This window comes from Venturia canescens, chromosome 7, assembly GCF_019457755.1.
Source record: "Venturia canescens isolate UGA chromosome 7, ASM1945775v1, whole genome shotgun sequence".
NCBI lineage: Eukaryota > Metazoa > Arthropoda > Insecta > Hymenoptera > Ichneumonidae > Venturia > Venturia canescens.
In genome coordinates, this window is record NC_057427.1 from 11,948,272 (window position 1) to 11,972,729 (window position 24,458).

Here is a 24,458-nt window from a genome sequence, read left to right on the forward strand (position 1 = left end):
GGATCGCTAGTCCTTGCACGACCTAATGCAATCACAAAGCGCGCAGGATTATACAACGATCGGAATTTCAAATGACAGAAATTCATTTGATTTCGAAACGTGCATATTTTCTTCAAAGGAGTTTCAATTTCTCGTCGGGTCTCACGCTATCATGCAGATTCCATCTCACAAGTCGAAATTCACGTAATTAAGCTGAGCCCAAACTTGACTGACATCCAACGAAACGGGTCTTCCTCTCGAGGCTCCTCTACACAATATCCGAAGCAACGAAACGTGCTGCATCCTTGAAAAATTGGTCAGCTGTTCAAACTATGAAACGATCCGATTCGAGCACCATTAAGGTCGGAATTTTACTCCACAATTTTGCTCTTGAGATCGCGCGTGTTGGACGGTGACTCATCGCGTGCAGTGATCCGCATCCGTCGACTCAAATCATTTATTCGATATTTCGATCCTCCGAAAATTTATAATTAAATGGAAACTGCAAGGGAATGAGTTTTTGACACGTTTTCACAAAAATTCTCGTTTTTTGTTTCAAATTATTCGTCATCACCTCGCCGGTCCTTCACCTCTCGCGGATACTCCCGAAGCATTTTCTTCACTTCGTTTGAGAAATTCGTTCGATTTTTCAGTAATAAAGTATTCGCGACACTTATAAGGGGTAAAAATTGATGAAAATGTTCCAAAATTGTTCTTTTAGCATTACGTACGAAACAATCTTCGTTGCGAGATTCGCCACAAACGGAAACAAAGTTTGGAGCGAGTCAAAGCTATAAATAGGGATGGTGAGAGGAAAAATTGCGGAGACAGGAAACAAAAGGAGATAATGGTTTGTCATAGCTGATCGACACCTGTTCGAAGCACCTGGTGCGAGCGCTCTACGTCGAATTATTAGACGATTTAACACTGAACGCTTCCTCCTGATATAAAAATCTTGTGGTTTGTTGTGAGACCGCAGGATATCCGAAAGGCTGGTCAACGTTTTATGGGAGAAGGAGTTACGCGGCGTGGCTTGGGGGAGGTTGATAATCGCTTACGAAACGGACCTTGAACCACGTAGAAACGTATATTCCTATCGGCGTTGATGTTCATGGGACTCTGAACAATAAAACTTGCGCTTACGGAGCAATAAAAAATCGCGGCTCGTGTGAATTATGGCGGCGGACGAGTCAGATAGCATTGAGGACTGGAGATAGCGTCGAAACTTTTCAATGCTTCGTTAGGCTTCGTTTAAACGATGTTTATAAGCATTTTATTATGAAATACGAGGATTCCTGTGGACGAACAACTTTTGGGATAATCTTGAAGAAATTGGAGCCTCGAACTCTCGGCCTGGAGCAGCGCTTCGCCCCGGGAACTCGGAACAATGATTTCCATTCCTAAAACCGCGTACATGACGAATATTAAAACACGCGCGTACCGTAAAACCTGCATTTTAATAGTTACATTCCAAGCGTGATGAAATTCAACGATTAAGTTCCCATAGACGGTGAATTTGAAGGCAGTAACGCCTTCTCGGTATAATGAATCTCGCGCACATTTGAATTCCATATGAACACAGAACTGGGCGCGAGTGGCGAAGCGTATTCAAACCTGGCGATGTACGGACGAAGCGCTTTTCCAGAGACATTTATGCCCTTGTGGCCCGTGCGCAGCTGTGGACGAGCGCACGAGCGTTACTATCAGACGGGAAAAGCGAGGATTCTCTCTGCAGCGAAATAAAGTGGGAGAGCTATGAGAGATAAAGGGGAAGAAAGGGAAAGAACATGAGGAGAAGAAATCATGAATTTCCGCCCAAGGCCCGTGCGCTATCCCAGAGGCGCATGCAGCAAGCATCCGCGAGGATAAAAGAGCACGATTTATCTCGTATACCATGCGTGTACCGAAAGAGAGAAATAAAGAAAGAAAAAACGTCACGTATGTGCAATTTCCAAGTGTATATGGCCTTAATTGCACGGAGGATACTTTTGTAGACGGATACACAGCAGGTTAATTTATGTCTATAAGTGCGCGCAATGACTGGGATGAAGATGGCGTTGGAAAAGGGCTTCGGGCTCCGGGCAATTTCGAGTCCTGCAACGCCGCGAATAATCGATCATTCGAGTTCTCAAAATTACAATCACTAGTAGTGCTCGTTTTTAAGTATTTCACGAGTACTTTACTTTTGAACCTGATTCAAGTATCTCTCATCAGAGCTCCGAGTCTATTGAGCCCCCATCCCCGATGTGGATTCTCGATAAAGCTGTCCTGCTCCGGTCCCTTCACCCCTATTTGCATCTATTTATGCAGCTTATAAAATTACGTATTCACCTATATATAATCTCGATAGGAATATCGATATAACGCAAAGGTACGAGGTCCGGTCTCGTCTTCGCTTTATATCGAGTAGATTGAGGTAGTCGGCCGCTCAAAGTTGCGCCCGAACGACCTTGCCCAGTGAGCCTTGCAAGGTTATAAACCCATCCCAAGAGAGCAGACCACGTACGGACACAAGCACGGTGCGAAAACGCTCGTGATTGTACCGCACGTTATTCACTATCGTTCCAACGTTATTCGCTATAGCTAGTTACACTATAATAGCCCCCATCGCGTCGTACATGATCTCCCGCCTTTCTCTCTCTCTCTCTCTCTCTTTTTCTTGGTTCCCCCTCCCTGGGGAGCTCATTTTTTCACTTCCTCGTTTTCTTCTTATTTCGATTTAAGATAGAACATGCCCGAAGGATCGAATTTTATGGGTGCTCCAATTCGATCGATTTTTACTCCCTGATTGAGGATACAATCATTTTGGATCAATGTCAGAGTTGTTAATTCGAAATTGTAAATACATTATTTCAACTCATTTTTTGGCTGACGAAATTACAAGCCATTCATTGAAGGGGGATCTGTCGCACTGCGACTGAACCCGAAATTTCAGTAGTCCCTGGCGAAAATACTGTAGATTTTAAGTTAAAAGTCGCATTAGAGGGCGCAAAGGGTAAACACAAAGGGAAATGGATCGAGAAGAAAGTGTTAATAAAAAGACAGAAGGCTGTGACAGCAATGGCCCGAGCCAAGAGGAAACGAAATGCCGAAATAAGCAAATTTGCAAATAAGTTAACCTTCGTACTTCATTGTTACTGTGTACTTTTTCACAAACTTGGTAAGAAGCGTTCATTCGTTGTATGGAAAGATAAACGATTTTTTACGCATATACCGTAACCCTGTGTATTTTTCTTCATATTTGATACGCGTGTGAGTCGACTAGCCATTTAAACTCTGTAAATTTCAAAAGTTTCTTGAGAAAATCGTTTCGTGCGTGAACTACCTTAAAACCCTATTCTCGGTCGAGATACATGACGCTCGCTAGACGTAAATCGACGCGTGTGTCAGGGGAGTTGGGAGCTCGTCCTTATTAGAACGTCCAAACAACGAAGATGCCAGTCCGCCTCTCTCCCTCTGGCTCTTGCACGTCGGATGATTCGCAGCCGCGAAAAATCTCCGTTTCACTTGAATTCCAAGATAATCGTTCTTTGCAGAATTTCAGTAATTTGCCGCGCACACACGATCCTCAAGATCTTTTCCAACTTGGTTGAAAACCAGATCCGTGATTCCTCAGGAAATCACGAATCCGAACAACGACGACAGCAGTCGTGGCCTTTGTTGTCATTTTAAATTACTCGGTGCCATTCTTCGGCGAATTATAAAACGAGTCATCCAGCAAAGTTATCCGATGAAACAGCAGCAGGAAGTTTTGTAATCAGAAGAAACGTTAGTTTCTGACCAATCCTCACTGCAGTCGTTTCTCATTGACAAATCCTCCAAGTGCACATTCGCTTCAACTCTCTTCCCGACAATCTCTTTCATTAAATCTCCATTTTTTAAACACTCTTCATTTTTCTTGTTCCACTCTGCAACAGAAAAATGGAGCGACGCAATAAATAACGATGGAGTCGAGGATCAGCGGCGTTCAAGATAGCTTTTATATTCATACGTCCCAATAAATATTCCTCGCACTGACATTTCGCGTCCACGGGTCTCCTCGACCAAAAAAAGTGTGTCGCCGACAGCGGGGAAGAGAAGTACTGTTAACGGACGCGGCGGGTATCGCCCCGGAGTCAATCATCCCTCGACCTCGCCACGGTCGAGAAAATCATGAAAAATAATTCAGCCCAAAGTCCAACAACTGTTCCAAGAAGCCTAATAAGAAGGAACATGTAACGATTGAAATTTCGTGGAGCGAATTATCCGATAAATAAATCCAGACTCGCGCATTGAATTTGTATTCGAAGGAGACCGCGAGGAGTGCATTGTCCACGTGTGCGAATGGGGCCTCGAGGGGCCATCCGCGAATATTTCCAACCATGGATGCGCTTCGTGTACGTCCCAGAACTCTCCTGTTCGACTGACACAATCTCCCAAACCGATTCGCGGCTTTTTCCAGCCCCAGGAAACCATCTCCAAAACCTTGAGACTTGCTCAGAGAATTTTCGCAAGAAGCACTTCGTTGCCGATGGGACAATTTCGAAAGTGGGTCTGAAGCAAAGATAAACTTCAGGAGAGCATTGCGATAGCAACGATTCGGAAACGCTCCAATTTAATTCTCATACTATTTATTGGACCGCATATCGAGTGGAGGATAAAATGCTCGCAAGATCGTTGCAACACGATGTGGCATTGACACTGAACCTGCTCGGTAGCTTACTTCTCGACTCGTGTGCCGGTGAACCTGGGAAACCTCGCTCTCTCGCGTTATGTCATCCGGTGGAAAGAGAGAGAGGGACGAAAAGAGAGAAAGATCGAGTGGTGAACTTGTCCGATCAGCGAGGCTTTCAGCTCGTTACGAAAGGGGAAAGGATATATGTTACAAATATGTTGTTACAAGCACCTCGGGCCTGCTGCCTGCATAATATATGCGCAAACACACGAATTCACATAACGCATGCACATACATAAATGTACATTATAAAGTGCGCCTCTGTTATAGCGGTTTTGCGCATACAAGATATTTCGCAGGCATTAAAAACCAATAGTGAGACACGTGAAGGAATTTTTCGACGGAGTTATGCGCCGGTTGTTGATTTCCATGTCTGGAAGTTGGCAGTGCCCTTATTTTTGTCTACAATCCCACCCCGCCGTGGAGGTCAAATGTTCTAGGAGTCGTGCAAAGTAGAATTTGTCCCAATGCGAGGCTGAATGAGCGTGAGAATACGAGGACACAATGACTCGTACGCGAATCAACGTGGGAGAGGAAGAATGCGGGTGAAAAGTAAGTTTTATGCAAGAACCGCTCGTTCGATTGACCCAGCAAACTCCCTATTGACAGTTAGATTCGAAAAGCAGTAGAATTGTCGAGTTTACCGTGGTCGCTGCCGGTATCGGGGAATCTTCGATTGGAAGCTTGCCAACAGGGGCAGAATGAATTATTTAACTGTCATTCAATGAATCTCATTTAGGGACGAACATGGGAACGTCCATTTCCTATCGCGCATGCTTGGGAAGTTCGGACGGGGATAAAACGGTGCTGGTCGTCGATCTCTTAGGGCGTCGGGACGCGATTCGTTTTTCTTGGATTGCTGCATTAATTGTATAGATTAATAAGCGAGCGTGTTTAACTCGATCATGAGGATAACGTGTTTCAATGATTTTTCAAACAGCAAGGAAAACTTGCACCGATCATGTGGCTCGAGCGCTCCGGCAGCTGGAGTCTCCTGGTTGCTCTGTCATTAGCAGCGATAGCAGAAAGCAGTAAGTAAAACACGCCGAAGGATTATAGTTTATTGATATAGTGAAAGAAAATGAGAGGCAGGAGGTTGTGGAATGCGAAAGAATGTTGGCTGCCCGGCTGGAAATAGTTCGGAGTGACGGGATGCCGAGGTCCTGGGGAGAGCGATACTGCAGGGTAGAAAACGAGATCTTACGAATCACCACCAATTATGGAATTCTCGTTGGGTGTACTTGTACAGAGGAGAGGCGAATACGTGAGGCGAGTGCGCGGTGCGTCAAGCCTGGGGTTCGGAGCAAAAGCGCCCCTCGCATTATACAAGATGTCCTAAAAGTCAAACGGACATTTGCGAGCTCAGGGGATCGCGAAGTTCCGAAGAGCTGGACGAGGACTCCGGAGGCGATCTTCCAACCCGGTGGTTCTTCGCCGTCCGGGTGCGCGCTGCTCCGGCCAGCCTGTACATTCGTATCTCGTTGAATCAGTTTGTCTCAGTGTCCGAGAGACGGGAGGACTCTATTTTTGCGATCGTTGCGGGGCGTCCCGGGAGATCGGTTAATGCTCGTGCGCGACACATAGCCGAGGAGTGGATGCGTGCTGAGCATACAGGCTCGAAGAGAGCAAGCGTTGTCGTCGTCAAACAGGTTCTGTCGCAGTGTCCTCAAAACAAGAAGATCGAAGATACGAGGGCGAGGAGCCCTTGACTATCCGAGTCGATTCCTTTCCTGAGAATCCTCGCTCGCATCGATGAGTTCGGAGAGTCAATCTTTTCGAGATTGTCGATACACATTGGGCGGTTGGGAATGCGGCAGGGCTCCGCGGATCTCGCGATGAGATTTGTTTAGTGATTACGCCCGGTTCCGGTGCTCAATGCACTTCTGTCGTAGAGCGATCCGCCTTCGGATCAGGCTTTCTCGTCGTTGAATAGTATTCACCGAGTTTTTTTTCTTCGCAGGCTATTACGACGATCCTAGAAGCGGGAACCAGCAAGGATCCAGTTTCAAATGTACCGAAGAAGGTTACCACGCCGATCCTCGCGACTGTACAGTCTATTACAGATGCGTCGATTTTGGCAACGGTGGGCCCCTCGTTAAATATAGATTCGAGTGCGGCCCGGGCACGGTGTTTTCGAAGGATCAGGGCGACATTTGTACCCATCCGGATGTGTGCGGAAGACCGGAATGCGGTGGCACTAACGAGCAAGGTGACAAGATCAACGACGTCGATTCGAACAATAAGCCCGGTACGGAAAAGGAAAAGCCCGGTAATCAGGGTAAACCGGAATCGCAACCTTCCCCCACCCCGCCTCGTGGCACATGTCCTTCTTGCGGACCTCCGCGCGGACCTGGCTCGGCGGGAACAACTGCAGCTGTGACCGAAACGACGGCTCGCCCTACTCAAGGAGCCGGTAGCACGGTTGCTTCCGTACCGACTGCGCAGGGCACAGCTCAAGGGCCCGACACCCCGAACATCGGCACCGAATGCACGTGCGCAGGCTTCTTGGCTGATCCTCAAGATTGCACCAAGTTCTACAGATGCGTTGACGAAGGAAACGGATCCTTCCGGAGATATGAATTCAATTGTGGCGAAGGAACGGTCTGGGACCCGAAAACTGAGAGCTGCAATCACCCTTGGGCAGCAAACAGAGTTGGCTGCCGGAGCCCTGGAGGCTCGAACCCACCGGGACAGTCTTCCCATGGCCCGGGATCCACCGCCCCGGGTAATGGAGCGACCGAACCCACTATGACGGTCACCTGGTTCCCGGGTAGCGACTCCACTGGGAGACCGACAGGAAAACCTCCCGGATCTTCACCGAGCTCGAGTCAGCCTACTCCAGCACCCGGCAGTACGGCAGCTTCCGTACCGCCGACTCAAGGCACAGGCCAAGGGCCCAATACCCCGAACGTCGGCACTGAATGCACGTGTGCAGGTTTCATGGCTGACCCTGAAGATTGCACCAAGTTCTACAGATGCGTTGACGAAGGAAACGGATCGTTCCGGAGGTACGAATTCAATTGTGGCGAAGGAACGGTCTGGGACCCGAAAATAGAGAGCTGCAATCACCCTTGGGCGGCTAACAGAGTTGGCTGTCAGGGCCCCGGAGGCTCGAACCCACCGGGACAGTCTTCCCATGGCCCGGGATCCAGCGCCCCGGGTCATGGAACGACCGAACCGACTGTGACGATAACCTGGTTCCCGGGTAGTGACTCTACTGGAAGACCGACAGGAACGGCTCCTGGCGTTACACCAAGTTCGGTCGGCCCGAGTCAGGGAAGTAGTTCTTCCGAAAGTCCGACGGGAGCAACTGCGGGAACTACATCAAGTTCGGTAAGTCCAGGTCAAGGAGGTAGTTCTACGGGAGCTCCTTCAGGGACTCCACCAAGTTCAGGTAGCCCGGGCGATGGTGGCGGCTGTAACAGTGGACCGGGAACCACTCCGGGAAAACCAACCGGATCAAGCTGCAGTGGCCGTCAGTGTAAGACAGAAGGTTTCATGGAAGATGCTCAAGATTGCCAGAAGTTCTACCGTTGCGTTGGTAACGGAAAAGGTTCATTCACTCGATACGATTTCACGTGCGGTGTCGGCACTACTTGGGATCAGAAGCTCCTCACTTGCGTCCATCCTTGGGAGTCCAGCCGCCCTGAATGTCGAGATTCCGGGGCTTCGAATCCACCCCAGGGGAGCACGCATGGTCCCGAGTCAACCGGCGGTCCACCTTCCCAAGGAGCTTCTACGGCTCCGCCTGCACAAGGCTCTACGCAACCGCCATCTTCTGAAGGAAGTTCCACGGTGCCGCCGTCGCAGGGGTCTACCGAAGCTTCACCGTCCGGAGAAACTTCAACGGCTCCACCTTCGGAAGCAACGACAGTCCCACCTTCGGAAGCCACGACAGTCCCATCTTCCGAAGCAACTACAGTCCCACCTTCGGAAGCAACAACGGTCCCATCTTCCGAAGCAACTACAGTCCCACCTTCGGAGGCAACAACGGTCCCACCTTCGGAAGCAACAACGGTCCCACCTTCGGAGGCAACAACGGTCCCACCTTCGGAGGCAACAACGGTCCCACCTTCGGAGGCAACAACGGTTCCACCTTCGGAGGCAACAACGGTCCCACCTTCGGAGGCAACAACGCTCCCACCTTCGGAGGCAACAACGGTCCCACCTTCGGAGGCAACAACGGTCCCACCTTCGGAGGCAACAACGGTCCCACCTTCGGAAGCAACAACAGTTCCATCATCTGAAGCAACAACAGTTCCATCGTCTGAAGCAACTACGGTCCCGCCCTCTCAAGGTTCTACCGAAGTCCCACCTACCGAAGGAACGTCCGCTGTCCCATCGTCCGAAGGTTCGTCGACGTTGACACCGAGTCAAGGTACCTCCGAAGGATCACCGACCGGAGGCTCGACGAGCCCGAGTCAGGGACCAGCCGGATCATCCCCAACTGCATCACCCCCATCGTCATGTGGAAGTTGTCCCCAGTGCAAGGGCGAAGGTTTCTTCCCGAATGAGAAGGATTGCACGAAATTCTATCGTTGCGTGAAAAACGAGCGTAGCGGCTACAGGAGGTTCGATTTCGATTGCGGACCGGGTACGGCATGGGACCAGGGACTTCTTACTTGCAATTACATTCATCAAGTAGCCACGTGCAAGGGTCAAAATACCGCGCCTTCACAGCCAGCAGGAATTACTTCACCGGGATCATCTTCTGAGAGCTCCTCGTCTTCGTCACCCTCTTCGGAATCTTCGACGTCTTCGTCTCCCTCCGAGTCGTCGACGTCCTCTTCCTCCTCCGAGTCGTCAAGCTCAGGTTCATCCGAAAGCGGAAGCAGTTCCCGTCCCTGCGACAACCCCGCGAGCAACAACGGAATAGTATGCAACAAGGAAGGTTTCTTCCCCAATCCGGATTACTGCGGCAAATTCTATCGCTGTGTCGACAACGGAAATGGTTTCAGCGTCTATCACTTCGACTGTGCACCCGGAACGATCTTCGACCCTAGCATAAGCACTTGCAACCATGCCTCAGCGGTGTACCCGCCCAGGAACTGCAAGGATGCCCAGGGGACGCAGCCCGGCCCAGGAACAACTGACGCTTCCACCAACGGTGCTCCAGACTGCGGTTCAACGCCCAGTTCGGAAGTGACGACCACTGGTCCCCCATCAGGAACGTCTGCGCCGACCGCGAGCAGTTCTTCGGAAACTGCTACCGAAGCGTCGTCCTCTGGAACATCAAACGAAGGTGGCGAAAGTACAAGCCAAGAGGAGCCAGCGACGACACCGCAATCCACAAGCAGCCCGGCGTCCGGAGCTGACAGTTCCGGGACGCCTCCTGCTTCTCAAGAAACAACGGCACCACCTGGACCGTCGAGTACAGAAGGCGCTACGAGCCAACCCCCTCCGGCAGGCTCGGTCATCTGCCCCGTAGGAAACCTCACCGGAGAACAAATCGTCCTCGTTTGTCCCACCGGCTTCAGACGTCATCCTAAATACTGCAACATCTTCTACCAGTGCACTTCGGATGCCGACATGAATGTCAAGGTCCTGTCGTTCCACTGCCCCGAAAATACGATATTCGACAACAAGAAAATCGAGTGTGTGCCCGAGGAGCAATCCTCCGAGCCTTGCGCCGGTGTTACCGCTGGAGCTCGAGTTTACCGCAGGGTCGAACAATCACCAACGTCAATGGTAAGTCACCGCTGGAATGAGTCAACAGGAAAATTCATTAATTTAAATGAAATTAAACTTACGACTTGATCAAACTCTCAACAACAAATCTTTCCGAAATTCCGAAGGTCCACATTGAACAACGCGAGACCCTGTGTCCGGACCAAGGCTACTACCCTTACAACGAGGAAGAGTGCAGCAACGTATTTTACAAATGCATGAGAGACGAGGAGCGGACTCTTCAGGGCTACCTCTACAAATGCCCCGAAGACTTTGTATTCTGGCCGGTGTCGCGACGCTGCGAACGGAGCTCCCGTCTTCCGATGTGTTTAAGAAAGTACAATAATAATCGAAACGAGGATGATTTTTTCGAGAGCAGATGGTCGTTGCCGGAGGAAACGTTCAACCGCTCAGCGAGAAAAATCTACTCGCAACGGGCGTAATAAGGAAGAAAATTAATCTGGAAATAACGAAACTGAATCCAAATTTCGAGAATCATTGGTAATTCATTGAATCTCCGTACGGTCTTTATCACCGCAGGCTGAAAATAAGGGGAACTTCGGTTCGATTTTTTCAATCGTGATTTACATTAACAGCCTCGCGATGTGGCTCAAGATCGTATGCGACGTTCAGGGGGATTTATTGGGTGGTGGGATATCCAGTAATAATTGTCTATAAAAATCTAATTATTTTTCATAATTACATATAAAAATATCATTATTACTGGATAATCATAGTTCACTGATTGCACGGGGAGTGTAAAGTATAGAAAACCGATTAAAATCAAGATATTTCAAACTCGCCGAGATCGTATTCGTACTGTACAAGTTTCGTTTGTCTAAGAGCGTTGACAAGATGAGACGAAAGTCATGGTCCAATTCAGACTTTTTCCGATAATTCATTTATTATTGGTTTATGAGAGTGGTGATTTGAAGCTCAATATTATAAGCCCTCGGAACGCAAAATGTAAATAATGATTGACAAGTTTGATTTAAAAAATTGATCTGCAAAAAAAACGATAAAAATATCTGGATTGTTCAAAGTGATGAGTACACGCGAGTCATTTTCATCGAGTGACAATTAATAAATAAGTTATGAGATAAAGTATAACAGTTACGCTGGAGTAATGAAATAAGTAAATCGTTTTCTATGTACGATTGAGAATATTATGCAATTAGTTGTAGCATTTGTAAATAATTATATATCCCTTCGTTCATCCGCCATTATAAAATGTAATTCGTTATAATTTTATTGCTAAATAATTAGCGCACCAACGTGTTTTATTAATTAAAACGAAAAACGTATTCAAGTTCGATTGTAATTTGCTACGAATAAATCAGAATCAACAAAACAGCGGGATCTCACTACTTTGTATTGACTTCCGGATATTACGCAGTTGACCTTCCACGATTAAGTAAAGAACATCGCATATATATCTCACGCACTTATCTTACATCTCGATCTACGATAGCGAGCATATTATACTTCATAACCGTCAAGCTTATCGTATTCATGTTCACTTTATATAGTATTACACCACAAATATCATCCACTAAAGACCTTAGACTGCTGCGATCTGTGACGAATTATTGTCGGCTTCATACTTCGATGCTAATGTCCAAATAAGACCACAAAAAGAACGCGAGAGTAATGCCATGAATTACGACGTGCAACGAATGAAACATACAAAATCTCTTGGTTCGATGGAATCAGACAGTTTTTTAATGTACAAGACGTCTAGTCAAATTCAAAGCACGGCAGATAATGTTCAATTAATGACGTACGTAACCCGTGAAAAGATTGATCGTGAACGAATACTAAAATGTACTGATTGAAATAAAAATACTGTAGTTTTTTTGAGTCAGTTCAAAGCGACCATCGAATTATAACGGAAATTCTCACCTTAAATTATCGAAGAAAATATTACAGTAGGGCGGGTAAAGCTCGTTATCCACGCACAGTAAGAGAAGTTGGTCTTGCAGAGGTAATTAAATTTGCTTTAGAAATAACGTGGCCATTGCTTCAACAGTTTTTGGAAACGAAATATATTTATATAAAGTTGCATACCTTCGCAATCCGAATAGAAAACCAACTGTCAAATTCGAGTTTTTCAATATCTGCATTAGTGACGGAGTACAAATGGTTATTTCATGTTTTATATTTTTGCCATGAGAGGCGCCATTATCAGTGATTTGCATTACTTTTTTTCTTTTCTAATTCATATATATTATTAGGTCAGCTTAGGTTATGTTTCCTTGTTGAGGGAACAGTTTTTTCGCCTTCGCGCAACCGAAAACTACATTATCGAGAAGATATTTGCGAAAGTGCATGTATATTTTTTTTTTTTATAATCTTCAATGGAATATTGAATATATATTGCGTGCACAACGTATTATATGACAATAAGAACGTTACGTTTTTGTTTGTTTTTCACTGGGAACGACGTACTATAGAGCTTCTAACAGTCTTGTAGAGCAGTGCTCGTGATTCGTGATTTCAAAAGGGAGGCGAAAGTACAAGACTCGATAGCGTGACGTACTTTATAAATACATAACATAATACCATTGTTTTCATTCGAAAGGACCCAATTGATATACTATCAAATTACATCGTGCTTTGTTCACGACAGGAAGTGCCATTTACTAAGTGTACCGAAGTGCAGTTCGACGAGAAAGAACAAAAATCGTCGCAAAATAAATCGTTTTTAGAAATTCTTGGAATATAATTGGGATATAACAACTTTTTCACAAGTTCTCCTACTCTGTACATTGTGGCAGTATATAAAACTAATTACTGAAATGTTGCTAATTATTGATCTGCCTGATGTAGTGCTCGAGACGATTCTCTCGAATCTCTCGTACGATGAAATCGCTAAAAACAGAATCGTAAGTAAAAACTTAGTTTTTTAGGGTTTCTACGATAATCGGTAATCATCTTGCAAAGAAGGATCGAAATTGAAGAGAATTCTTTGTCTAATAGGTCTGCAAACATTTTAATCGAACATGCCAAAAATTGCTCAATCGTGGCTTCAGCCTGATGGAAAAACATCATGCTCAATGTCTTCGTTCTGTCAAGAGCAAATTGCCCAGAAGAGAGTCCGAAAGAAGAACTCATCCTTTGGCTCGTCATTGCGATGCGCTTACCGCCATAGAAACAAGAATTTCTATGCTGTCCATGACATTTATCAAATACATAAACTTACATCTCTGTTGCTTCATACCTGGGAAGGCAAGTATTGACTATAACAAAATTTTCCACATATTATTTATTATTTAATTAAAAAATATACTTAAAGAAAACATTAATTTCAAAATAAAATGTTCAAAATGTAATCAGACAACTCTTTTTTGTACCGTAAAGCAAATGTAACATTTTTCTGGTCTCCTTTTTTACTACTGGGGAATTGACCAACTTTTTTTAAAACTGCTAAGGACATTTTGAAAATTCAAATATTTTCGACAATCGCATGAGGATTTATAGGAATTTACCAATCATAATACCCATGGAACTTATTTTACATTACTGTAAAGAATCTCTTGAAATATATTCCCATCGAACAATATTTTTATGACATTCGAAAATTTTCTCTGTTCCAAATCAATTTCTGTGCAAATTTACAAATTGCTTGAGTCTGAGATTTTTGTGTAATCAGTAAGTATTGAAATTTTGAAAACCGGCTGATAGTTGATTAGCACAAAATGATAATAATCCCTTTAGTATAAAAGAAACAAAATGCCAAAAAGTCTAATGCCTACACAGGTGATCGACGAAATATTCCGACTACTGCGATTGATCCGAGATTCGAAAACTCCGCCACGAGCGTATGAGATTCTCCAGGAACTGCGAGACATCAGCAGCATGGCAATGGAACATTTTGACGAGAAAATTTTGCCAGCATTAAAGCACAGCATGAACACTTCGTCTTCGACGAGTGGGGTTGCCCCTTACGATTTGCCAGGTGGAAGTTTGATGTTAACGCACCACGGAGGAAGTGCGAGTTCATACATAACTGCACACACGTACAATTCGGAGAAATTGAACAAAGCTCTTAAAAAAATGTACAACAAAACGAAACAAAACAAATTATTATTTCTCACAGCCAAGAATCGGATGAACAAGCTTTATTTGCGAATAAAAAGACAAAGTTTTCACATGAAAGCCCAGAGCATAAAGCTCAAGCAACAGGCAAAAAAGTTGAACGAACAGGACGCACAATTGGCCGAAATGAAACGGCACTTCGAAGATTGGGAGCAAAAAATTGTCGATTTAAACGCTGAATTGACACGATCTCGCGAAGAAGCTCAAAAATCTGATGCTATTGATAATTGCAAGAGAAAATGTATGGATATCGTGGAACCACGAGACAACGAATCCTCACAAGTGAAACAATTGATGGCGAAAAAACGGAAACTCATTATCGAAAGAAAGTCATCCAGTGATGCGAAAGATGTCAAGTTTAAAAAATTCATTTCTGAACTTCTCTGCACAAATTCTACCGACGATTTTTCCTCCAACTGTACCAAACACTAGTACTCCGTGTTTTTTTTCTTTTCTTTCTTTTTTTTCCAAATATATAGAACGTTGTAAGTATCGCGTTCATAAAACATTGAGAAAACCGAAACTCTTGTCGTTTTTATTTTTAATCGCCTTAATTGCTGCGTAGTATAATTTTTTCTCTACTCCCCGTATTCATTTAATTTTACTTTGTTAATAATTTTTCGAACATTTCACCCAAGTTACTGGTTTGCTAGCCAATTATTGTTTCACTATTCGGCAATCGCGCATCAATTACATCGCACGAAATATGTACATATCTGAACACTGCCGAATGCTCGAGAGAAAATAAAATCATAAAATAGTATCCTTGTTATCGTCAAATTCAAGATTCTTATTTAATTTCTCTGTGGATTTATTCTTCGATTGAGCAATACCATTTCTTGGAAATCGCTTTACGATTTTCCGATTGAACAACGAACTAAAACGTAGCGGGCATTTTTTTCTAGTAATTCTTTGCGTAATTCAACAAGTAATTCGTTTATGTCGCAAAATTTTGCTGACTGCTGTTCAATTTTATGGAAAAGATTCCAACGGGCCAGCGAATGTATCGATGTAAACGACCGCTGATTTTTAATATCCAGAAAAAAATGGGTCTACTTTTTACAGAAATGGTTTTGGAAAACTTTTCCTGTATGGAAACTGTGTGATTTTGAGTTTTAAGCTCGTAAGTGCAGATAAACATACATAAATGAAAAGAAAGAAAATTCGTCATATCGCGATGTAGATTTCGTGTGCTACGGAGAAAAACAAACGTAATGACTATTGCCCAAATACATAGAAAATAAGGAAATAGTCAAATGCCAATGAAAGAATGTAAGGGAAATAAATAATTGTTGAAAATCGATAATACTCATAATGCTTTATATTTACGGACAATAAAAACAAAAACCACACAAAAGATATTGCGTTCGACGAAATCTATTCCTTCCGTTGAAGAAAAAACATCGAAACTATTTCAATTATTTGTTGATTGCTTTACGTCAATTTTTTTATCTCGTCATATAATTCAATATCTTCCTCGCTCATGGATTCACTCCCTCCATGAGACTCATCGCTTGAAAACGTTTGCGATTTGTCATTGTCATCGACACATTTTTCTACCTCACTGTAAGATTGTTCTTGTCCAAAATCTTTCGCGCTCTTATTTTCATCGTCGTTTGACTTATCTTCCTCGTGAAATTCCCCGCTGGAAAAACGTTCCAAGTTGTCGCTGTTCTCGTCGACTTTTTCCTCGTCTTCGTGAATTTTTTCATCAACCGAATCTCCCAAGTTGTCGCTTTCTCCTGACTTCAAGTTCTTCATTTCATTGTAAATCATGAGATGAGCTTCGCGAAGATAACCCTGCTGTCTGTCGTGTATTTTCTGCCTCATCATCTGCTTGTTGACTTCTGGCAGCAAAAAGTTGTGCACCATGTCTGCGATCATTTCTTGGTCTCGAATTGGATCTCTGAAGAAAAAAATAGAACGAATCAATAATCCATAAAACAACAACATAGAAAAAAAATTGAATTATCGAAATTTTTGTTCGCCTCACGGTTCTTGCTCTTGATACTCTGCCACTGAGGCATCGATTTCATCGGCAATTCCCTCGACATATTGCTTCGCCTCTCTCTCCGCACTTATCTCGATTTCTTCGTTAATGACACCTTCCAAATATGCTTGAACAGTGTCTTGATTGACTTTGACCACTTGACGGAACATCTCGTCCAGTTCCCGACGACGATTGCGCTCCAGTTGTCGCCTGCCAGCTTCCTCGGCTTCTCTTCGCGTTCTCTCCCTTTCGATTAACATGGCCAGAGCGTGAGCTTTTCGTTCTTCACGCAGACGCGTCTCTTCCTACAGATTTCCAATGTTTATTCGCAGCGATTTGCATCGTTGTATTTTTTGAGAAAGCTTCAATTACGAAACTCACTTTGCTGAGCATATCCAACAGGCCAGCCACAGAAATGCCCTCCAACGAATCAAGAACTTCATCGAGACGATTATCTTTGATGAATCGGTCTCTCTGCTCCCGAGATTGAGCGAATACATTCGCGGCGTTATTTCGATGGGAAATTTCTTCAGGGTCTTTGAGCAAGTCTGTCGATTTAAGCTCTTCTATCAATTCTCTACAACGATCGCGACCCTCGTACATCTTGAAAGATGAAAAATATTTTTTCTCATTTGAACCGCATCGGGTGATAAATGGAAGAAAAAAAATGGAGGAATTTTTTTTTACCATGCACTGAACCGCCCTGCCTCTCGTGATTTTTTGCAAGAACAAGGAGCTGCTTTCCCAGTAATTGTCTTTGTCATCGGTTCTCCTTCTCAACGGTGTCACCGGCAAAGCTGGCAATTTGATTTTCCGTTTCAACAGCTGCGGTCTCTCTTTTTTCCCCTTTTTGCTTTCGTTCAATCTGATGGATTTCAAATCCGCGTGGAGCTTCTTGAGCTTTTCGTCGGTCCATCGAGTGCGGCGGATGCACAAATCGTCGGCTCTTCGGATCAATCTCGAATCTTTCAATTCTCCATTCGTTGGTAACCATTTCAACGAATCGTCGACTGCAATGTCGCCTGGAAGAAAATATTCAAAATTTTTGCATCCGTTGCAAAAGACTGAGTTGGTTTTTTTTTATTATCTAAAAAAAATGTAAACTTTGTTCCTTTGTTCTACACTCACTGGTCACGTAAGCCTCGGAAAGCAACGTTTTATCCAATATTTCATGAGAAGGTTTTGACTTGAAACCAAAACGCATTTCTGGTGCGTACATGTGCGAACTCGGATTTGCGTATCTTGCAATAATGTCTGAGCGATGAAGTTTATACGTCGCTGCACTGGACCCACGATGCTTGCGATTCAATTTCCGAACTTCCCTCAAAAACTTTCCTCTTATACCGACTATTCGTTGGTCTCGCTGCTGACCCAAACGATTCGCAAATCTCTCGATTCTCTGGCCAATAATTTCTTGTTTGATTTTCGCCTTGTTTTCTCTCATTTTTTCCAATAATTCCAGCTGCGATTCCATTACGAATTGAATCTCCTAACGACAGTGAAACAATCATTTTGTTCATAAGAATCATAAACAATGCATTTTCGACATTACAACACTGATCGATTAATTTTTAGCTCAATAATTCATAACTTTTCATCGAACTTACCGCCTCCCGGAAAGCCCACTCGTTCGCTTCAATCGCCGAAATGATGGCATCACAAATTTTGACATTCTCCGGGGTATCCATCGGCGGCAGAACCTCCAGCCAAGCTCTCTTCATTCGCATCCTCTTGATTCTTAGAATTTCGTGCATACCAGCTGGCAATCCATTTCCCCAGGTTGACGTCCTCAGACTCAAAATTTCAGGTTTTTTTTCTGCATCGAATATAGTGAGCCATTGATCATTTATTTTGAAGGAAATGTCAATCGAGTTGCGATCCAATGGAATTTGAGCATGAGAAACGTACTTGACCGAGCAGCTATTTTGTAAGGTGCTTCCCATGGTGAAGTTTGGCTTTCACTTTCCCGATAATCCGTTTGGGTTCCTTTGCACTTGGCCAATTCTTCGTTATTTCGATTTTCGTAAATTGTCGTTGCCTCGTCTCCATCTCCGCCTCCTGACCCGTGGATTCGATAACTCGGGCTCCTGAAACGTGAAAAATGGTGAGCTGTCACAGAACGATTCGCTGCAACTGGCGAAGGAGAAAATTATCTATATTTTTAAGTACGATTTTACCTCGACCTTTTTTCGTGATCCAACGACTTTGATTCCGGACGACAAATCGATGGCTGATAACACGACTTTATAATTATCGAGGCTGCAGCACATTTCGTTACACTTATCGACATAATTGCTACTGAATATACAAACCTACGATTACCAATGACATTTCTTTGGATAAACTTTTGTTTTCGACTACGAAAATTCTTCAATATTCTCCACGAAAGTCACTCAACATTCTATCGATCAAACTTCGGTTGCCACAGGAAATAAATACCCGGCTGGTCAGACATTCTTTGAAACGAAGGAGTAACCAACATTTTTTTACATCAATCAGTTTATTGAACTTTTCTTAACGAATGTTTAAATATTTAATACAGAAAAATGTTTAGTTAGTCCTTTTGCTTACAAAAGGAAATGATTCAACACAAATTCAATGAATTTTCTAGACTCTACATTCTTTCCCCCAATCTTAGTATCTTATCTATACATACAAAATTTATAAGAACAAACATTTGTTTATATTTTTCATATCGCTTATTTTGTGTCTGCAATCGAACGTGTAAAATCGCATTCATTTCACGATTTGCTCTCTTTTTTTCGTCTTTGGTTTACTTCATTTTTCAAATGATTTCTCACGCATTGTTGAGTAATAATATTTTTCAACAGCCTGAAATAGTGCGATCGATGGTTACTCTACAGTTTTTGGGCATTTTCTACTTTTTTCGTGCTCGCTTTGAAATTTACGAGGGTGAGACAGCTTCCTCGAAATCCAGCATAACGACGCGACAACTTTATAAACGGTGTGTATATTTGTTGAATTTCATAATTACTCAATATCTTGGAAGTCATACATTTTTTCAAATCGCTCACGTCACGAAATGTTACGTAATCATACACTTGGAATAAAAAATAGGATTTTTCAACGATGCAATATACTTTGCGACCAAACTAATGACTTTTGAAAATACTTTTCAATTATTTCAAATTCCTCGTTTTGCCTTATTTCCAAAAGTAAAATTTTTCATTTTTCACGCATTTTCAAACGATTTTTGGAAAAATCTACAAGAAAATATGGTTTTAAGAAAATTTATGTGAATTTATAAAAGCATCGCCATATTCGGTTTACGCAATCGTTTTGTTTGAATAATATTACGACAAACTTTTCGGACATATTAATACTGAAACCATTGTTTCTGAAGTTTCACAGAGGACTAAATATATTCAGAATTTTTCCGACTCAATTGTTGGTGTCATGTCAAACGTGTGCAGTCATATTTTAAAGTCACAGTCGAGTTGAGAGAGCATGAAAAATGTTCCATTCAGAATGGAATTGTAAAATGTTGAATTTCCATGTTTGACAGTCGATGAATTTCTGCTTCAGAGAATATTAACGTCAAGTTTTTCCACAAGGAATTGCACTTTAATTTAAATGGGAAATAAAAATGGAAGATTTCAAGTGCGTCGATTATTGGGGGGTTTGAAGAAACCATTTGCCGAAATTCCTAAGTGCGCGGGCCAACTTTGTTGTTGAGAGATATTTTTGCATTGCTGTCCAGGCAGCATATCATCGGGGCAAACGCATTCCAATTTTAATCGATAAACAGTCATTTGGCCGAGAGGTATTTTCACGTTTTCTCGAGATGTGCTTTCTTGGTAAAGTTTATAGTCAACCCCGCGTTCAGCGAGGCATTCGCCGACGATATTTTCATTGTCGTACTCGTTTTTCGTCGAGCGTTTGGATTTGATGCAATCCAAATCGCGTTGCGACAGTATGATAGAAATTTCCGAAGGCGGCAGCCAGTAGGTTGAAAATATCAAGTCGACGGAAGTTTTACTCGTCGATGGTGCAATCGAGGGCAATAAGATTCCTGTGGGTGGTTGTCGCTGAATTCCTTTGACGATTTTTCTACTTTCATCCCCACCGCTGCGTTTATCTCGTTCATTTTTATCGGGCTTCGAAGTTTTAGTTTGGAAATAATTCCTCATCGATTCCCGTTTGAAAATCTGCTCGATATCAGCGTAATCTTCGTTCTCAGTGAATCTCCCAAAACTTTTGGCTCTCGTTGCGTCTGCACCGGGCCTCTTTCTCCTCTTTTTTTCCACTTCCGGTTTCACTATTTCATCGTTGTACAACGAAAAACCGGATTCGACTGAAGACACGGGAGAATATTTAACGTAATTACTACCACCGTTCGTATAATCCATGTTGAGATCATACTGATTTTTAACGCCTTCGGATTTGTTTACCGGCGCATTTTCCGGTCCGGTCAAATCGCTTCTTTGCTCGCGAACGTCACTCATCCTGGACAACTCACCAGAATCTTCGTCATACATCATATCGTACTGTTTCTCACTTTCCTGCCAGTCGTTCTGATCGTTCCAATTCTCATCGACGTTTTTTCTGCGGGAATTATAAATTTTTGGTTCTTTATAAATTTGATAATTATCAGCAACAGCAGGATTATTTGCATAAACCAAGTCTTTGTTTTCTTCGGAATTTTCAGCTGGAACGACGATTTGTTTTCTGTAATAATTGCTCGTTTCGTCTTCGTCTTTGCCGTTGTTTCGATGTCGAAAACTCGAAGTTTTCCTATGAATTTTCTCGACTCGAGGCGATCTTTCAGAAACGAGAGGAAGCCCTTCGTTCAAGATATGAGTGAAATCGTCGAAGTTCGAATGGTCACTGAGATATTTGTCCGCTTCGAGCCTCGGATCGACCGAATTATTGTACTCGACCGTTTTCCAGTCTTCGGAAAAATATATCGATTGTCCGGGCGGACCGACGTGTTGACTAAGCGCCCACAATCTCGTAACGAGGGTCGTGTTAAAACGCAATTTGCAGAGATCGGCTCGTGACTGTGAGAGCAAATTTTGGCCTGCGAGGAAACGATACTTTTCGTGAGAATCTTCATGGTTCAAACAATTCGATGACCAATAAAGAAACCAATCATTGCCATAATCATCCACGCTAATCGATAATCCAGACATTTGACCACTCAGCGTGTCCGTGATCGATTTTTCTAAAATCGGCGTTCCATTCTTGCCGTCCAATATCGTTGATACCGTGTAATAATAAAGTGGATATCCAGGTCCTATCTGATGTTTCACCATGAAATCAGGCACGTCGTCGTCGTTGTAATAACCAGGAATCGGTATACTTATTACTTCGGAATTGGCTACCGTGTAATTCCAAATATGCTCCAATGTTAGGCCATTGAATGCCATTATTGTCGCATTCACCGTTGCTATTATTATGTCCTCTGTTCCGTCCGACGTTATGTCCGTAAAGATTGGTGGCAACAATATTCCTTTTCCTAGGCCCCAGTAAAGTTCACGCAAATGCTGAAATTCAATTTTTTATCTTGTTTTAACTAAAAATTATAAATCGCAATCTACTTTTAATCTAAAAAATCTGCCAACGCATGCAAAAGAATTCAAACAGTTGAAAAATTTTTTTGGGTGTAACGTAACTCTGTCAATTTCAAAATTTTGCTAGGATCCTTTCTCAAAATCCAATGACTACTATTAAATTCTATTAATTTAAATGAGAAATCGTTTATAATTTTTACCAAATGCCCATGAATTAACTCGCTGTACGATATGATGTAGAGGCCGCCGGATTTTTTTGGTGTGCTTGAAACAAGTACGAGCAGCATTTCCCCATCAGGATGTACGAGAGGTCGCGGCGCAATGAAAAGTTCTTCTTTTCTTGGGAAATCGACGCGTCGAATGATACTTCCAGTTTTTCCAGAAATTAGAATAATTTCGCTAGACCTTAAATCACCGGATTGCAAAGTATGCGAAGCAATCACATCTCCGATGTCATCACCATCCACATCATTCATAAACGTAGCGTCATAAACGTCCAAGATACTTCCTTCTTCAGAAGTCATTTTGGATTCGAGCTTGAATTTCCATACAGCTGTGCCATCACTCCCATCCACTGTGTGCAAAATTCCACCTCTTCCGGTTATCAAACAATCTTTTACATTATCCTTTGTGATATCCACTTCGCAATTGACATTAAAAATTGCATGTGCTGTCCAGTGGGTCCATATCGTTGAACCAGTTTTACCATCCAATGCCATGATTCCTCCTAAGCAAGGCTTTTGACCGCCAAAATAAAAATCGCACAAATTTTCTGGGGCGTCCATAGCATCCAATCCTAAAAATTAAAAACACAAATTATTTGGCTAACTTCATGGGGTAGATTTCACTTTGATCAAATTGTTTCCATTCAGCATTCACTTTATTTCTGCTTCGAAATTTATTTTTATCTAAAATATGTACAAATCTGATAATAATTCAGTTTATACTTCTGTAATTTCAGACATGAAAAAATCTAAAATATAAAATAAATTTGTTCAACAAACGATAGAAGCTGATTGAATTTTTGTAAACAAAGCAAGCAAAATATTTTCTGTAAATTTGCTAAATTTAAAAAAATAGACTGAAAAAAACAATGATCAGGTTTTAAATGCTGCAAATACAATAACGAAATGGCATAAATAATTTTATGTGAAAAAAGCGACAATAAATAAAAAAGTTAATCACCTTAGCAATTTGTATGTATACAATATACATTTTTTGCACAAGAGACAATGGACACAGATGCAAACATACGTGCATACGACGATGTTTTTTCTAAATAAAAAAATTCATTGTGGTCGAGTCTGAAAAACATAAGAAAAACAAAGAAAAATATAAATAATAATTACAACATTAATAAACGTGCAATTTACTGATGAAACTCTTAAGTCAAGATAGTTTCTCAAATCTGCAATATTGGCTTTCTATTGCAAATATTTCACAAACCATATACTTATTAACAAATATTCGGGACATTTTTTTTTTTTGACAAAAAATGATGCTTCAAAACTTTGGATATATACCTGTGCTGAATCCAACAATAATGTCGTCAATTTGATCTCCATTAACATCATTACTTCTAAACGGAGCTTCGGATGTCAATTTTGGCAAAGTTCGAGTCCAAAGAACAGAAGAGGCAAGCGAGGTGCATGGGACAACATTCAATGCATCTAAAACTTTCTTCTCACTGCCGTACATCCATTTTTTCAGAATATCAATAGGTATGGGGAACAGATTGACCGTATAAATGCAAGCAATGATGAGCCCGAGAAGTACCAGAAGAGCAAGTAAGCCATAGCAAAAGGGAGCCAAAAGAGCTCTGTAAGGTAATTTTTGATTTCCATTAATTTTGCCATTTTTGACTTTTCTCCTTGGTGCCATTAAAGGCCTTTTTACACCTCGATCTTCATCCAATTTCAAACCCCCATTTTTTCCATCCCTTATAAACACTTCATCGTCGACATCGCTCAAATCATCTTCATCGAAACTGTCTCTGACACTCAGCCGAGGCAATGTTGGATATACATTCGACATTGTTTCCGATTTGAAGCCGCAATTTTCTCGTTTGTCGATTCGTAAATAAGTTTAATACTCGTTATTGTTATACCGAGCAAAATTCACAAAACTGTGACTGTTTACATTGAACACAAAACTCTCACTGTTTACAACAGAAGTATCAATTGATGCAATTCTCAAGATATTCCATGGCTATGACATGGAAAGAATTTATTAATATCTGGTTTCATTTGGCAATCAATATGACGAACACTTTGCTATTCGTGTATATTCATTTGTTGTGTTGCAGAGAAATGCTGAATTGTTTAGAACACATCCAATATGTACTTTATTTATCTCTTTATATCAAGGAGACTATTCTGACACGAAAGCTCTGATTTTTGACGTTTTGTGATGAAGAGGTTCAAGCAAAAATTGTGTCAATTCACTGCAGATGGCACAGTTACGCTCGTTACCGACT

The 24,458-nt window shown here is 42.6% G+C and overlaps 4 protein-coding genes across 7 annotated transcripts in view; 2 read left to right on the forward strand and 2 right to left on the reverse strand.

Annotated features, from left to right (window-relative positions):
* The window catches only part of LOC122413739 (mucin-5AC-like), a 33,466-nt gene extending 21,753 nt beyond the window's left edge, over positions 1-11,713 (forward strand). For all 3 annotated transcript variants that reach the window (XM_043424298.1, XM_043424297.1, XM_043424299.1), the window contains 3 exons: positions 5,634-5,724; positions 6,654-10,381; positions 10,489-11,713. In XM_043424298.1, the coding sequence (XP_043280233.1) occupies positions 5,655-5,724; positions 6,654-10,381; positions 10,489-10,803 (4,113 nt within the window). In that variant the 5' untranslated portion in view covers positions 5,634-5,654 and the 3' untranslated portion in view covers positions 10,804-11,713. The remainder of the gene's footprint in view (positions 1-5,633; positions 5,725-6,653; positions 10,382-10,488) is intronic.
* An 891-nt stretch (positions 11,714-12,604) lies between these two features.
* Positions 12,605-15,764, forward strand: pall (pallbearer). The gene is made up of 3 exons (XM_043424315.1): positions 12,605-13,245; positions 13,340-13,588; positions 14,120-15,764. The coding sequence occupies exons 1-3, from the start codon at positions 13,159-13,161 to the stop codon at positions 14,888-14,890; spliced, it is 1,107 nt and encodes a 368-aa protein (XP_043280250.1). The 5' UTR covers positions 12,605-13,158; the 3' UTR covers positions 14,891-15,764.
* On the reverse strand, positions 15,764-18,830 carry LOC122413744 (cilia- and flagella-associated protein 91-like). The gene is made up of 8 exons (XM_043424309.1): positions 18,626-18,830; positions 18,357-18,535; positions 18,056-18,264; positions 17,577-17,937; positions 17,136-17,470; positions 16,830-17,051; positions 16,452-16,753; positions 15,764-16,364 (listed from the first exon to the last, which is right to left on the reverse strand). Exons 1-8 carry the CDS (start codon positions 18,736-18,738, stop codon positions 15,893-15,895), a joined length of 2,193 nt encoding a protein of 730 aa, XP_043280244.1. The 5' UTR covers positions 18,739-18,830; the 3' UTR covers positions 15,764-15,892.
* Positions 18,831-18,929: 99 nt separating this feature from the next.
* LOC122413741 (uncharacterized) lies at positions 18,930-24,391 on the reverse strand. Of its 2 annotated transcripts, none has more exons than XM_043424301.1 (3): positions 23,506-24,391; positions 22,183-22,778; positions 18,930-21,955 (listed from the first exon to the last, which is right to left on the reverse strand). In XM_043424301.1, the coding sequence occupies exons 1-3, from the start codon at positions 24,014-24,016 to the stop codon at positions 20,066-20,068; spliced, it is 2,997 nt and encodes a 998-aa protein (XP_043280236.1). In that variant the 5' UTR covers positions 24,017-24,391; the 3' UTR covers positions 18,930-20,065. The 2 variants fall into 2 exon arrangements, with proteins under 2 accessions (XP_043280236.1, XP_043280238.1); XM_043424303.1 differs by lacking the exon at positions 23,506-24,391 and adding an exon at positions 23,168-23,289.
* Between the last annotated feature and the right edge of the window lie 67 nt (positions 24,392-24,458).